The sequence below is a fragment of the Tachyglossus aculeatus genome, chromosome 16 (assembly GCF_015852505.1).
Source record: "Tachyglossus aculeatus isolate mTacAcu1 chromosome 16, mTacAcu1.pri, whole genome shotgun sequence".
NCBI lineage: Eukaryota > Metazoa > Chordata > Mammalia > Monotremata > Tachyglossidae > Tachyglossus > Tachyglossus aculeatus.
In genome coordinates, this window is record NC_052081.1 from 35,343,255 (window position 1) to 35,359,284 (window position 16,030).

The 16,030-nt window shown below is 42.0% G+C and overlaps 1 protein-coding gene across 6 annotated transcripts in view; it reads left to right on the plus strand.

The window, feature by feature from the left end:
• The window catches only part of STN1 (STN1 subunit of CST complex), a 60,820-nt gene that overhangs the window by 21,675 nt on the left and 23,115 nt on the right, over window positions 1–16,030 (plus strand). For 3 of the 6 annotated variants that reach the window (XR_005454377.1, XM_038757967.1, XM_038757971.1), the window contains exons 3-5: window positions 916–964; window positions 9,844–10,036; window positions 11,538–11,633. Coding sequence is in view for 5 of the 6 variants with exons in the window: in XM_038757967.1 (XP_038613895.1) it covers window positions 9,907–10,036; window positions 11,538–11,633 (226 nt within the window). In the remaining variant the exon portion in view is untranslated. Of the gene's footprint in view, window positions 1–915; window positions 965–9,001; window positions 9,084–9,267; window positions 9,292–9,843; window positions 10,037–11,537; window positions 11,634–16,030 lie in introns of those variants that run through there. The other 3 variants (XM_038757968.1, XM_038757970.1, XM_038757969.1) reach the window with 3 other exon arrangements.

Here is a 16,030-nt window from a genome sequence, read left to right on the forward strand (position 1 = left end):
GAAGGGCCCATCTCAGTTAATAATAATAATAATAACGATGGTATTTGTTATTTTATTTGTATTTTAGACTGTGAGCCCACTGTTGGGTAGGGACTGTCTCTATATGTTGCCAACTTGTACTTCCCAAGCACTTAGTACAGTGCTCTGCACACAGTAAGCGCTCAATAAATATGATTGATTGATTGATTGATTGTTAAGCCCTTACTACCTGCCTAGCACTGTTCTAAACGCTGGGGGAGATACAAGTTTACCAGGTTGTCGCAGGTGGGGCTCACAGTCTCAATCCCCATTATATGGATGAGTGAACTGAGGCCCAGAGAAGTGAACTGACTTGCCCAAGGTCACACAACAGACAAATAGTGGAACAAGTATTAGAACCCATGACCTGCTGACTCCCAGCCCCGTGGTCTATCCACTACGCCATAGTCTCAAGCCAATCAATCAATCGTATTTATTGAGCGCTTACTGTGTGCAGAGCACTGTACTAAGCGCTTGGGAAGTACAAGTTGGCAACATATAGAGACAGTCCCTACCGAAAATCAAACACCATTGGCTTCCAAGCACCCTACCTTTATTTTAAAGTAGCAATTTAGGTGCACCTGCTTCTCCTTATAGAAACTAGGGGTGATAAGTGAGGCTCTGAGGAAGTTGCTAGGGCAGTTCCTGAGACATTTTTTTTTATTCCCAGTTCTATGGCTGTGGGAGTCATTCAGTAATTAAACTCAGCAGGCCTAACTGGTGATTTCCTTCTTTTACTCCACCCTGCTGCAGTGTGCTTGCGAAATGCTGCCTAACCTGCCTCTTATGGCTAGCTTGATCCGATTGTTGTCGCACTGAAACGCCCATTGTCTTGGGCTTGCTTATGAGACGAGCTTCCCTCATATAATGAATAATACCTTCTTATTTTTATTTCAGCCTCAACTGAACTTGGGGATGCTGAACGCTACAAAGGAAAAGCTTGTTTGTGAGTTACGGAATAACATCGAACATATTTCATTTCCTAGCTACATATATAGTCTGTGAGCTCCTTGTGGGCAGAGATCATCTACACCTACTCTCTTGTATTATATCCTCTTGTTCAAGCATTTAGTACAGTGCCCTGCACACGGTAAGAGCTCAGTAAATGTCACTGATGGATTGACTGAGTGATACTTTCCAGTCCCTAAGGAATCTGAGGAACAAGTGGTGGGATGTCAAGACAGAAGAGCATCAAAACTACGAGACCGGCCAAACTAAGGGTCTCTACATATCACTAAGAAAGCATACAGCCCTAAACACAGAATTTCAGTTGTTGAAGTGTCATGGTTATTGCCAAAGAACAGAGGTGCTGGTCCTCTGCGTCTGGCAGAGTGCGAAAGAAGTAAAAGATACAGCCCTCCAGTTTATAGTCTAACAGGAGGAAGATACACAATTTACAGCCGGAAAAAGAGAAAGAAAAGATGGATAAGTGAATGAATAAGTATTTAGGAGATGTGACCTGGGAAAGAAGAATACTGATTGGGTAATGCCTCCTGGAGGAGGTGGGATTTCAAGAGGGCTTTAAAGATGGGGAGACCTGTATTCTAGTGGATATGAAATGGGATGGAGTTCCAGGGAGCAGGGAATATGCCTCTTAGATCACAGCATGGTAAAAGATATGATTTCTGTAATAATAATTATGGTATTCATTCATTCATTCAATCATATTTATTGAGCAGCTACTGTGTGCAGAGCACTGTACTAAGCACTTTGGGAGAGTACAATATAACAATAAACAGACATATTCCCTGCCCACAGTGAGTTTCCATTAAACCCTTACTATGTGTCAAGCACTGTCCTAAACCCTGGAGTAAATTCATGATAATCAGGTCTCACATGGGGCTCACAGTCTAAGTAGGAGGGAGAACAGGTACTGAATCCCCATTTTGCAGATGAGAGAACTGAGGCAGAGAGAAGTGAAATGAGTTGCCCAAGATCACACAGCAGACGAGTGGCACAGAACACAGATCTTCTGACTCCCGAGCCCGTGCTCTTTCTACTGGGCCACACTGTTTCTGTAGAATATGAGATAGGAAAAGGCACTCAAATTGTTTTTATCAGTCTGACAAAGCATTAGGGCCATCCGTTTCACTTGGGCTCCAGCATCTATAGCATAAGTTGGATTGCCCTAAAATGTTCATAAAGATCTTGAGGGTTATTCCTTTACGAAATAATTGTGTCAGAACTAAGGATGGTGTGTCTGCTCCCCTCCTCCTCCCCAAGAAAGTATAAAGGGGCCATGTAGTAAATCCAGTCCAGTTCAAATTATTCTATGCTGTCATTAGAGATCCTCACTCTGAGATTGCTAAATGTGAGTGACTACGCCCTAGGACACACCCAAAGTCTACATGTAGATGATTATGAGCCTCTTTTCAGAATCAACCCAGCATTACAGACTGATAATAAACATAAAGAAAACTGGAAAAAGCAACTCTATGAACAATAGAAAATCTTTTTAAAAATGGTACTTGTTAAGTGCTTACTATGTGCCAGGGACTGTATTAAGCACTGGGGTAGATACAAACCAGTCAGGTTGCACGCAGTCCAAGTCCCACAAAGGACTCGCAGTCTTAATCCCCATTTTACAGATGCAGTAGAAGATAAGTGACTTGCCCAAGGTTACATTGCAGAAATGTTGCGGTCAGAATTAGATCTCAGGTCCTCTGACTCGCCAGCCCGTGCTCTATCCACTAGGCCATGCTGCTGCTTTATCAGTCTGTACCAGCCATCTGCAACTGATTGCTTTTACAGAAGTTTTTTACACTTTTTACACTGTCCAAAGAAACACTGAAACATTGTGCTCTAGCCTGTAAACTTGCTGTGGGCAGGGAATGTGTCTGTAATATTGTTATATTGTACTCTTCCAAGCGCTTAGTACAGTGCTCTGCACATAGTAAGCATTCAGTAAATATGACTGATAGACAAGCAAGTAGGACAGCATGTCATTTTTGGAGGGTCTATAAGCCTGGAATAAGCTTTGAATATGAAGGTCACTTATAGAGGCCTCCTCCAGGAGGCCTTCCCAGATTGAGCCCCTTCTTTCCTCTCCCCCTCGTCCCCCTCTCCATCCCCCCGCCTTACCGCCTTCCCCTCCCCACAGCACCTGTATATATGTATATATGGTTGTACATATTTATTACTGTTTATTTATTTATTTATTTATTTTACTTGTACATTTCTATCCTACTTATTTTATTTTGTTGGTATGTTTGGTTCTGTTCTCTGTCTCCCCCTTTTAGACTGTGAGCCCACTATCGGGTAGGGACTGTCTCTATGTGATGCCAATTTGTACTTCCCAAGCGCTTAGTACAGTGCTCTGCACATAGTAAGCGCTCAATAAATACGATTGATTGATTGATTATAGAGGTAATTGTCCTTCACATTCAAAGATTTGTGGACCTAAGTGTTTCAGTTTAATTGCCATGATCCCCACTCAACCTAATCCTTTGAATTTGACTCTATTAAAATTTGCTGCTTCCTTCTTGAAAAGGCTGGCCATAGTTGTGAATCTTCTTCCTGCTATCACTCACCCTCATCCTGTTCTCTCTAGTACTTCTTGAATTTTTTTCCCTTTGCCTCTGCTTCTCAACTGGCTTCAACAAGTACTTCTTGATTTTATAAGCTCTCATATCAAGGGTTCCCTGCATTTCAAATATCTACTTTAACCAAGGGCTTAGTACAATGCTGTGCACACGGTAAGTGCTCAATAAATCATCAATCGTATTTATTGAGCGCTTACTATGTGCAGAGCACTGTACTAAGTGCTTGGGAAGTACAAATTGGCAACATAGGCAACAATAAATACAATTGAATGAATGAACCTTCCCTCCTCCCAACCCTCAAAATAAATTCACTGAATTAAATGCAATAAATCAAAGAAATAACATTTCCAGGAGTGAATTCAAGACCATTCTATCTACATATATGAGTTTTTGCTTCGACTCCAGTCAGTACGAATAAGCAGATCCCAGGTTGGTTCTATATGATTTGTTTTCCCATTTGGGATTTACTAGTTACTTTTGCACTCAACCAGACCAGGGATGTTTTCAGATATATTAAAGCATTTTGGAGGAAAGGCTCTGAGGTCTCCTTATTTCTTGGTATCTGTTTGCCTAATTTGAAGTGCAGTTCACACTTCTTTAGAGGATCTTTGCTTCCTCATTCTTCCTGTCCAGTGGACTTTAAACATAGACATTGTACATTGTGCTGTGCAGTGTAATACACTAATAACATTATTACTCTCAAAGGCTACATTGAGTACTGTAGCACTGTAAAATAACTCAAGTGACCAAGGACGCTTCCCTGGCAAATTTGGAAAAGAAGAGCAAAGTGACTGATGTTTTGTCTTTATTTTGTAGTACCAAGATCAGCAAGGTTAGTGGAGTTGAGAAGTCATGTTATCTGAGGCTAGTCATCTATATATCATGCCAAAAAAAAACCCCAACAAAAACAAACAAAAAAAAAGAACAACATCAGGGAACTTGGAAAATAGCCAGGGGACCCACCCAGAACTAGATCAATTATGTTCCAACAGATATGAAAAGAACTGTGTTCATGACTCATAAAAGGCATCAGTAGCACCAGTTCAGACCACCGGATGTTGTAATCAAAGATAAAAATTGTTTCAGCCCCAAAAGTGCGAATGAAATGAGCTCCTAAGCCAAGACAGAGGAGTCAGTTAAGGAAGCAGTGTTTGCAAACAATGATGCATACTAAGCCTCCAGTAAAGGGGCCTGATATCACACTTAGCAAGCAAATGGAGCTATCCAGAAAGTCAATATCCCCTCTGATTCTTCCACCAGAGGAAATAGGCAAATTCACAAAAGGAAGGGAAGACAAAAGAATAAGAAGAGAATCATAACTAGTGCAAGAGGCTGGCAGCGAAAGTCTCTCCACGAGTCTCCTGAGTATGAGGAAATGGATGTCCAGGACTGACTGGGCAAAGGATTTAGGCGGAGTGCCGGAAAGGAAAGATGGGGTTCCTGGGCCCGGTGCTCATTTTCCCCTTCACCTCCCGCCAGGGGCCCAGGCCTCAGGGGGATTTGCTGGGGGGAAGAAAGGTGGTCCTTTTCATACGGTGCAGGAGTCAGAGGACATGGATTCAAATCAGCTAGTTAGTCGTATTTATTGAGCACCCTGCCTAGCGTGTCTTAGTGGAAAGAGCACAGGCTTGGGAGGCAGAGGTCGTCGGTACAAATCTTGGCTCTGCAACTTGTCAGCTGTGTGACTATAGGTGAGTCACTTAACTTCTCTGGGCCTCAGTTCCCTCATCTGTAAAATGGGGATTAAGACTGTGAGCCCCACGTGGGACAACTTGATGACCTTGTATCTACCCCAGCGCCTAGAACAGTGCTTGGCACATAGTAAGTGCTTCACAAATACCATTATTATTATTATCTGCTGGGTGGCCTTGGGCAAGACACAACTCTTCTGTGCCTCAGTTACCTCTTCTGTGCAATGGGAAAAATCACCTGTTCTTCCTCCCTCTTATACTGCGTGTCCCAAATGGGACAGGGACCATGCCCAATATCACTGTATTGTATCTACCTCCGAGCTTAGTATAGTGCCTGTCACATAAGTGCTTCACAAACTTCACAAGTCTCTTAACTTCTCCATGCCTCATTTAGTTCATCTGTAAAATGGGTTTTGGAGAATATTAAGCCAATGTGGTCTTTGGAAGGCCAAATCACTCGATTTAGATTAGCGTATTTTGGACACATCGTCAGGAAGTAACTAGTTCTCTGGAGAAGACACTAATGCTAGGAAAAGTCCAGGGGAAACCTGGAAGAGGCAGACCTGCAAAGAGATAGATGAATAGAAACCATAACCACGATAATGGTAGAAAAGTTACAGATTATGGTAGAAGATAAGACATCCTGGAGAAAATATATCCATAGAATCGGAAACAACTAGACGGCATTTGATAATAATAATAATAATGAAATGTGTAAGATCCCCATGTGGGTCATGGATTGTACCCAACCTGATTAGCTTGTGACTACCCCAGTGCTTAGTACAGTGCCCGGCACTGTCATATCAATATCTGTCTAATATTAATGTCTGTTCCCTCCTCTAGACTGTAAATCTGTTATAGACAGGGAACTTTTCTGCCAATTCTGCTGTATTGTACTCGCAGGAGCACTTAGTACAGTGCTCTGCACATCATAAGCATTCAATAAATAATAATGATGAGGTATTTGTTAAGCACTTCACTATGTGCCAAGCACGGTTCTAAGCACTGGGGAAGATACAAGGTTATCACGTTATCCCACGTGGGGCTCTCAGTCTTAATCCCCATTTTACAGATGAGGGAACTGAGGCCCAGAGAAGTGAAGTGACTTGCCCAAATTCACACAGCTGAGAAGTGGCGAAATAATAATAATAATAATGGAATTTATTAAGCGCTTACTATGTGCAAAGCACTGTTCTAAGCGCTGGGGAGGTTACAAGGTAATCAGGTTGTCCCACAGGGGGCTCACAGGGGGCGAAACCAGGATTAGAACCCACAACCTCTGACTCCCAACCCCTTGCTCTTTCTACTAAGCCACACTGCTTCTCTATAATAATGATGGTATTTAAGTGCTTACTAGGTGCCAAGTAAGCGCTCAATAAGTACGATTGAATTGAATGAAAGCACTGTTCTTAATCCCCATTTTACAGATGAGGTGAGGCCCAGAGAAGTCAAGCGACTTGCCCAAAGTCACACAGCAGTGACAAATACCATTGATTGGCACAGAGGAAGTGCCTAACAAATACTCTACAATATGACTATTTTGATGAATTCAGAGTTTAGAAAGGGTTGAGTTTCTGGGAAACCAGAGACAGGGGTGGAGCAGCTCAGTCTTAACCCCCATTTTATAGATGAGGTAACTGAGGCCCAGAGAAGTCAAGCGACTTGCCCAAAGTCACACAGCAAAGTGGCAGTGACAAATACCATTGACTGGCACGTAGTAAGAGCCGAACAAATACTCTACAATATGACTATTTTGATGAATTTAAAGTCTAGAAAGGGTTGAGTTTCTGGGAAACGGGAGACAGGCGTGGAGCAGCTCAGTCTTAACCCCCATTTTACAGATGAGGTAACAGGCCCAGAGAAGTCAAGCGAATTGCCCAAAGTCACACAGCTAAGTGGCAGTGACAAATACCATTGACTGGCACGTAGGAAGAGCCTAACAAATACTATACAGTATGGCTATTTTGATGAATTTAAAGTCTAGAAAGGGTTGAGTTTCTGGGAAACGGGAGACAGGCGTGGAGCCGCTCAGTCTTAACCCCCATTTTACAGATGAGGTAGCAGGCCCAGAGAAGTCAAGCAACTTGCCCAAAGTCACACAGCTAAGTGGCAGTGACAAATACCATTGACTGGCACGTAGGAAGAGCCTAACAAATAAACAGTATGGCTATTTTGATGAATTTAAAGTCTAGAAAGGGTTGGGTTTCTGGGAAACGGGAGACAGGCGTGGAGCAGCTCAGTCTTAACCCCCATTTTACAGATGAGGTAACTGAGGCCCAGAGAAGTCAAGCAACTTGCCCAAAGTCACACAGCTAAGTGGCAGTGACAAATACCATTGACTGGCACGTAGGAAGAGCCTAACAAATACTCTACAATATGACTATTTTGATGAATTTAAAGTCTAGAAAGGGTTGAGTTTCTGGGAAACAGGACACAGGAGTGGAGCTGCTCAGTCTTAACCCCTATTTTACAGATGAGGTAACTGAGGCCCAGAGAAGTCAAGCGACTTGCCCAAAGTCACACAGCTAAGTGGCAGTGACAAATACCATTGACTGGCACGTAGTAAGAGCCTAACAAATACTCTACAATATGACTGTTTTGATGAATTTAAAGTCTAGAAAGGGTTGAGTTTCTGGGAAACGGGAGACAGGCATGGAGCAGCTCAGTCTTAACCCCCATTTTACAGATGAGGTAACAGGCCCAGAGAAGTCAAGCGAATTGCCCAAAGTCACACAGCTAAGTGGCAGTGACAAATACCATTGACTGGCACGTAGGAAGAGCCTAACAAATACTATACAGTATGGCTATTTTGATGAATTTAAAGTCTAGAAAGGGTTGGGTTTCTGGGAAACGGGAGACAGGCGTGGAGCAGCTCAGTCTTAACCCCCATTTTACAGATGAGGTAACTGAGGCCCAGAGAAGTCAAGCGACTTGCCCAAAGTCACACAGCTAAGTGGCAGTGACAAATACCATTGACTGGCACGTAGGAAGAGCCTAACAAATACTATACAATATGACTATTTTGATGAATTTAAAGTCTAGAAAGGGTTGAGTTTCTGGGAAACGGGAGACAGGCGTGGAGCCGCTCAGTCTTAACCCCCATTTTACAGATGAGGTAACTGAGGCCCAGAGAAGTCAAGCAACTTGCCCAAAATCACACAGCTAAGTGGCAGTGACAAATACCATTGACTGGCATGTAGTAAGAGCCTAACAAATACTACACAGTATGGCTATTTTGATGAATTTAAAGTCTAGAAAGGGTTGAGTTTCTGGGAAACAGGAGACAGGCGTGGAGCAGCTCAGTCTTAACCCCCATTTTACAGATGAGGTAGCAGGCCCAGAGAAGTCAAGTAACTTGCCCAAAGTCACACAGCTAAGTGGCAGTGACAAATACCATTGACTGGCACGTAGTAAGAGCCTAACAAATACTGTACAATATGACTATTTTGATGAATTTAAAGACTATAAAGGGTTGAATTTCTGGGAAACGGGAGGGGGGCGGGGAACAGGCTCCCTGAGGCGGCTTAGTCGGGGGCCGCTTGGCGTGGGCGGGAATGCGCATGCGCGGAGGCAGCGGGAGCGGCCTGTCAATCATGGAGCGGTTGCCACGGCGACGGCCCCTTAGGCTTCACAGGCCGGAACTTTCTAGGGCCTCTGTAGTGGCCGCCCCTCCTCCTCCTCCTCCTCCTCCTCCTCCTCCTCCTCCTCCTCCTCCTCCTCCTCTTCGTCTTCTTCTTCATCCTCCTCTTCTCTCCCACCCCAGACCCCGCTGTGAGGAGATTCCGCCTTCCCCCCCATCCTTTGGCTTGCCTGGAAAAGCCAAAGGTCAAAGGTCAGCCCCGTCCCTCACCCCCCCTCCCGGGGCCGCCACATTCAGCCCTGGACCCCCTAACAGCGGCCAGGGCGGGCACGACTTGGGCCCAGACTTGGAAACCGACTACACCCGATCGGGAAAAGATCCGTCAAAGCCTGGGATTCAGGGGATAAAGAAAGTCAAGTCCACGGGTTGGCAAAAGGAGAGCCATCATTCAGCCCGTGGGGTATTGTGGGAAACAGGGGCAGCCCTAACCAGGGGAAGTTTGGGTACCACCAGCGACAAGTTTTACGGGACTGGGGAAAAACACTTTTTGAGATTGTTTTACTAGAAGTATTTTCTAAATTGCACCGCAATTTAATAATAATAATAATAATAATGATGGTATTAAGCGCTTTTTATGTGCCGAACACTGTTCTAAGCACTGGAATTTAAGCTGGGGCTAACATTCTGTGAGCCCCACATGGGTCAACCTCATCTCCTTGTGTTCCCCCCCAGCGCTTAGAACAGTGCTTTGCACATAGTAAGCGCTTAACAAACACCAGCATTATTATTATTATTATCATCATCATCATCAATCGTATTTATTGAGCGCTTACTATGTGCAGAGCACTGTACTAAGCGCTTGGGAAGTACAAATTGGCAACATATAGAGACAGTCCCTACCCAACAGTGGGCTCACAGTCTAAAAGATTATTATTCTACTATTATTATTCTACCCGTTGCTAACCCAAGTTGACCTCCTCAATCTCTGCTGAATTTTGTCTTATGCACACAGATAATCCCCCTTGGTGACGGTGGGTGAACGAGGGTTAACTGGAATCAGTATTTCAGTGTCCAAATGCAGTTTGAGGCCCGAAAATACGAAGAGACACCTTCCATCTTCTGGGGTTTGGATCCTGTATTCTTAGCATTTGCAAAATTGTACATAAGAGACATCCTGAAGATAAAAGAGTCCGAGCAAGTGCCAGGTATGTATCTTTTATCAGCAGAGTTGGCCCGATGGGGTCATCACCCCTCTTCAAGTATTAGGACTCGTCTCTCAATCTGGAGAAACGTTTCTGGTGCCCAGATACTTCAGATATAGGAAATGTTTTGAAAATTGTATGTGGGGTCTTGCTTACGGAAATAACTGCGGTACTGTTGAGACACATAAAGTTATATTTTATGTTTGATTTTGAAATCAAGTAAGCTTTCTCTTTTTAAAAGATATATTTTTAGAATGAAGAATTGTTTTGGTGATGATTAAGAAAGAATGGGGCAATTTACTATTTTCTAGTGTAATCAGATTAATATGCTTATTTTGTTACCTTTTGCTCATTTCTTTTTCTTTAGGCGTATTTCATTTTGCACAAATGGTAGCAAAAGCTTCAAACATTAATGAGGAGAATTGAAGCATTTTGTAGTTTTATTTTTGACGTTTAAATAAAAACAATAGGGTTGAATAGTTTTCTCCACTCTTCACTGCACGTTTCTTTAATTATTGTTTTGGAATTATTTTTGAAAGTTTTATTTTGCTTATTTCCTTTCATAACTTTTTTTACTTGTGTCCTTTAGGAATGTAAACATCCTTAGATTCTATTTTTAGAGTAAACATTCATCTCTGTTTCATAGCAAGTCAGCAACTGTATTTGTTGGGTGTCTGCCGTGTGGGGAACATTGAAGTAAAAAGTGTAATCACAACTGAAAGAGTCATTCTACATACTTAAAGATGGGTCAGGAGTGATGTTACAAACCTGGAGGGCTAGCCAAAGTTCAAATGATCGCTTGATTCATTTCACATCTGCATTTAAATGTAATACTATTAATTGAATGTATACATGGTTTAACTGAGAGTTATGGTTTGGATTTTTTTCCTTTAAAAACAAAATAAGTGGTAGGCATAGACTGTGAATCAGCAACAAAATTCACACCGTGCTATTCAGTAGACTATTCTGAAGTTTTAGGGGATGTAGAAACCATACCAGTCTAGACATTGGGAACCAAAACATAGACAAAACATGTTAAAGGGTCTTCTGAGCTATCTTATGCTTGACTCTGGAGGGATGGACTGGTTAATATATCCTTCTTTACTGTAGAAACATACAAGAAATAAGTATTTAGAAAAATATTGGATGAGATGTGAAACTGACGGTTCTTTTGATTTTCCTCAACCCTTTAAAATGTCTGTTTTGTCAGACTTCATCTTGTTATATTCTTAGTACTCTATCCAATTTCAAGACGAACACTTGATTTCCCAAATTAAGTATATAATCTAAAGCAAATTAAGTGACTTTAAATTTGTACCCCACTGTGGACCCCATAAGCCTTCAGTAAATACTTGTTGAGTGTAGGATGGGTGTTTCCATATTTCTGATTTAAGCACAGAGTAAATAGATAATTTTCTACCGCATTTGTCCAGCATCAACTCTGTAATGGTGCAGAAAGCACATAAAAGTTTTGACGCCGACCCTCATTTTTTTTCTTTTGTAGGCGTATTTTTATATAATGGACATCCAATTAAACAGGTGGACATTTTAGGAACTGTAATTGGAATGAAAGAACGAGAAGCCTTTTTTATCTATGGAGGTAAGAACATCTTTGGGTCTTTTGATGCTTTCAATTTTCTCAGTAATCTGTTCTCTCATAACGTGTGTTTTCACTACATGTTTTAATTAGAAAGCAGCTTGGGTGTTAGGGGACTGCTTCTCCAACAACATTTGTCTGTCTGGATATGACACGTGATACAATGTTGGAAGAAACAGTTGTGCGAGTGGACACTTGTGGGTGCTCAAATACTTTTGTGTGAGTGACGTATGAAGGAAACAGATTTCTTCACCCAGAGAAGAAATTTTCTCTCACGTCCTCATTCTTTTTGGGACCCCAGAGGTTTTTCCACGGCCCCTCTTTTATTTTTAATTTCTACTTTGGAATAGACTGTCGGGTGGTCATTTATACTGGCTGCCTCATGATTCATAATACTTCAGGAGCCTATTCATGTTTTGGGAGCTTGGCCCCATCCAGTGGGACCAAGTATGCTAGCCTGACTGTGTTTCTGCTTGACTCATTGTGAGAAAGTGGGATATAATTGGTCCTGATCCTTTAGCAATGGACATTTTCTTGCAGCTGGGATCAGATTAAAGTGCTCTCTTTCTAGCCGACTTAATTTCATTTTTCATAGTAAATTACCCAGGAAAGGTCCTTAGCATCTGTTTCTTAGTTTATCTGGTTTTCACGTCAGTATGTCCTTTCCTTGCCCTGACCAATTTATCTGTGTGACATTCAGCTTGACCCCAGACCCACCGTCTGGGTGAGACTTGATACTTCAGCCCTGTCACACAACTGAAAGGTGGCATATGGGAAATACTGTGTTCACAGCTGAAATTAGACTTTCTTTCCTATATTTCAAAAAGCCAACATTTGAGATTTTGGATGGATCTATTGCCATAGCAGCAGTCTGAAAGAAAAATTTCTCCCTGCACTGTGGAAAATGAGTGAAATGCTAAAGTGTTTGGAGATGAAAATAACTTTCTCATTTAAGAGCCCCTGCTGCTTTTTTGAATCACGCTCCCCTCTTTATACAGTACACAGTTTTCCAGTTAGCTTCCAGGCTACCTGCCAAGGGGCCTCTCCCTGCTCTTTCTTCAGCTTCGGTGTGCCTTGTTCACTGTAGAGCTGTGCTTGGGCAGTTCCCTGCTCATACTGTTTGCCTTGCCTCACAGCTAAAAACAGAAACTGGATCGGCTGCCCATGGAGGAACTGATGTTGCATCACCTGGAGAGAGCATCCAGTTACTTAGCAATGAGTCCCTTTCAGCAGTGACTCCCTTAAGTCCATTCAATGTCTATGCCCTCCCTGAAACTCTGAAACCGCTTTCAAATAAGGCTAAAAAATCAAGGAAAAAAATGGGGTCTCTCTGTCTGAAAGTCAGGTTTCTTCCTGCTTCCAGGCACTAACTGATTTCCAGTTAAGGAGAAGAGGAAATTTTCCTTCCTGTAGTGTATTATATAATTATCCAGATGCCTAATAGCACTGAATTATTTTTTTACAGCCCATCAAATATCGCTGTTGGAGACTGGGTATTAATAGCCAAAGGGCAGGTATTTCTGATTGTCTAATTCTAGGATTGACAATCGTCTCCCCTTGGCTTGAACAATTTGAAAAAAAATCTCATTTGTTATGGTATTTTCAGCAATCTCACAGAGTTTAAAACATAAATAAGTTCTTTGAATTTGCACTGGGCCTCCCCATACTTACTTGCCATTGCTACCCCATTCCCATATCAAGAATGGGACTATTCTTATATGGGAATATCAAGAACCTCAAGAAACAATATTGAGGTTTCTGCAAAGGTCCATGTTCCTACGAAGACCAAATGGAAGGGAACAGAAAGGAGAGGCTGAAAATTATTAAATTTCCATATAGGTTTATCCTGATTTTTTTTAAAGATAGTGCTTATTTTCATGGCAGGAGTAGAATATGTATGAGGGCAGCCTGGTCTAGTGGCTAGAGCAAGGGCTTAGGAGTCAAGGGATGTGGATTCTACTCCCGTTTCTGCCCCTTGTCTGCTGTGTGACCTTGGGCAGGTCATTTAACTTCTCTGTGCCTCAGTTACCTCATCTGTAAAATGGGGATTAAGACTGTAAGCCACCTGTGGAATAATTACCTTGTACCTGATTACCTTGTATCTACCCCAGTGCTTAGAACAGTGCTTGGCACATAGCAAGTGCTTAACAAATACTATTGTTATTATTATCATTCTCATGTAAATAAAACTTTGTGCTTTTGTAGTGGTTTACATCTAGGAATTGGAAGTAGTTTCCTAACGTTACATTGATAATTCTCAAGGCATCTCTTTGCTGTAGGAAGGAAGAAAATATATTATCCCAGTTTACCAAAAGAAGATTCTGAATCAGAAAGATTTTTGGCTGTTAGAGGTCTCCCATAAATCACTGGATTTCTTAAATCGTAAAGCACTGTCAGAGCTCCAAGAAATGGAACTGAAGTCTCCAGACTGTCAAGTATTCAGATCTTAAGATGGTGTTTCTTTCTTTTAGTAGTGCTTCCTAATTTCAGGGTAGGAGATGAATATCAGTGCTAGTATTATTTCTTTTAATAGGCCCTCGTCATTGTCAAAATCCTGCTGGTTTCCCCTACATAATATTTCCAGAAACCACCCTTTCCTCTCCACCCTTTTTTTGGCCACCGCCCTGATTCCAACACTCATCATCTCCTGTCTTCTACATTTGCTGCTATGCTGGTCTCCTAGTTTATATGTTCTCTGCACTGAAATCAGTCCTCCATTTTGCTGCCCCAATCATCTTTCTACAGTGTTACTCAAAAAGCATAATTTCTCTGTTAAGCACCCTCTTCGCCCATTTCCCCCCATCATGGTTACCAAGTTCTCTCCTGATCAAACCGAACCTCCTGACCAGTGTCCCCAGCTGTCTCCTTATATGACACTTCTCTTCACTCATTGCACCCCAGATCATATTCTTCACTCCTCCCAAGCTGGCCTTCTTAATATACCTCACTATCTTTGACCCGTTGCTCGTGCCTTTTCCCTGGTTTGGAAATATTTTTCCCTTCAAAACTTCCAGACCATGTCCCTCTCCACCCTCAAAGCCCTTCTGAAAACTCATCTCCTCCTGTAGGCATTCTCCAACTTACTGCTACTTTCACAGGCCTTGTTTTCTCAACAACCACGGTAGCATAAACACAGTCAGTTCTGCTGTAGAATGTGTTTTTGTTACATGTTTTGGAGAGACCGGTTTTGAGGAATTAGGGCACATTCTTTGGATAGTGTACATCTGTCTGTGAACAGAGTAAGGCAGGGTTGGAAGAAGTAGTTTTGAGCCTGTGCGCAGTATCAGAATTAGCACAAGTGATGCCTTCACGCCCACTTTTTAGTTGTGCCCTGCACTTACCTCTCCCACTTCTTAGCCTTTGCCTATGCTGATTATTCAGCCTAAAACACCCTTCTCGACCAGACAGATCTGCACACCTCAGCCCTCCCCACTCTCAAAGCCATCCTAAAATCCCACCTCTTCCAGGAAGCCTTCTTCAACTAATTATTTATATCCCTGTGGTATCAACCCAACCACCATCTCTTGCTATTTTGGGATCGTGTCTACCAAATGTATGGTACTCTTTCAGTAACTTAGTGCAGAGCTTTGGACAAAGTAAGTTCAATAATTCTTTGAATGCTTTGATTGTGTCTAGTTATACATTTTTGTATTTGCTTAATTTAATTGAAAATTCAACTTATTCTGATTTCACTGTTTCTGGATATTTTGAAGTCTGCCTCCCCATTAGAATGTAAGTCTTGGTGGTTAGGGAATCTGTCCCACACTTGGTAGTCCTTTCAAAGTTTATGTATTACGCACTAAATAAATACGGTATCTAGTACTATTAATTACTAGTACTATTGCAGTGCCAGTTTTCCATAACACGAGGTTTCTCAGGGACTCAACTCCCATGTTAGAAGAGAACTAACAGTGTTTCAGTTTATTTATTCCATTAATGTTGTCTTGTTTTGCATATTAATTTTCTCCATATTTTTGCTCTGTCATTTTATCTGTTTTTCTTCCTGCTACTTTGGTGACTATACAATGTCTACATGTCTGCCTTCTCCATTGGATTGTGATGTCCTTGATGGGGGGAGGGAGGGAAGACTAGGGCTTTCACTTCTACTCTACTTCCTGATAAAACACCTAGGACAATGCTCTGAATAAAGTAGGTGCTCAAAAAATATTAGTAATAATTGATTCTCATTTTAATTCATATTTTTGACAAGTTGAGAATCTGGAGTTATTCTGCTTTCTTAGGACATCCTTTCTGCGGCAAGAGTAATAATTGAAATGAAATAATTGTGAAAGTCCAAAGGAATTTATTAAGATCCTCAGCATGGCAAGAGGGTGTAGTATAAAGCTTGCTGTAGGGCTACACATTTTCTAGGTGTCCACGAAGTATTTGTTAACAATGAT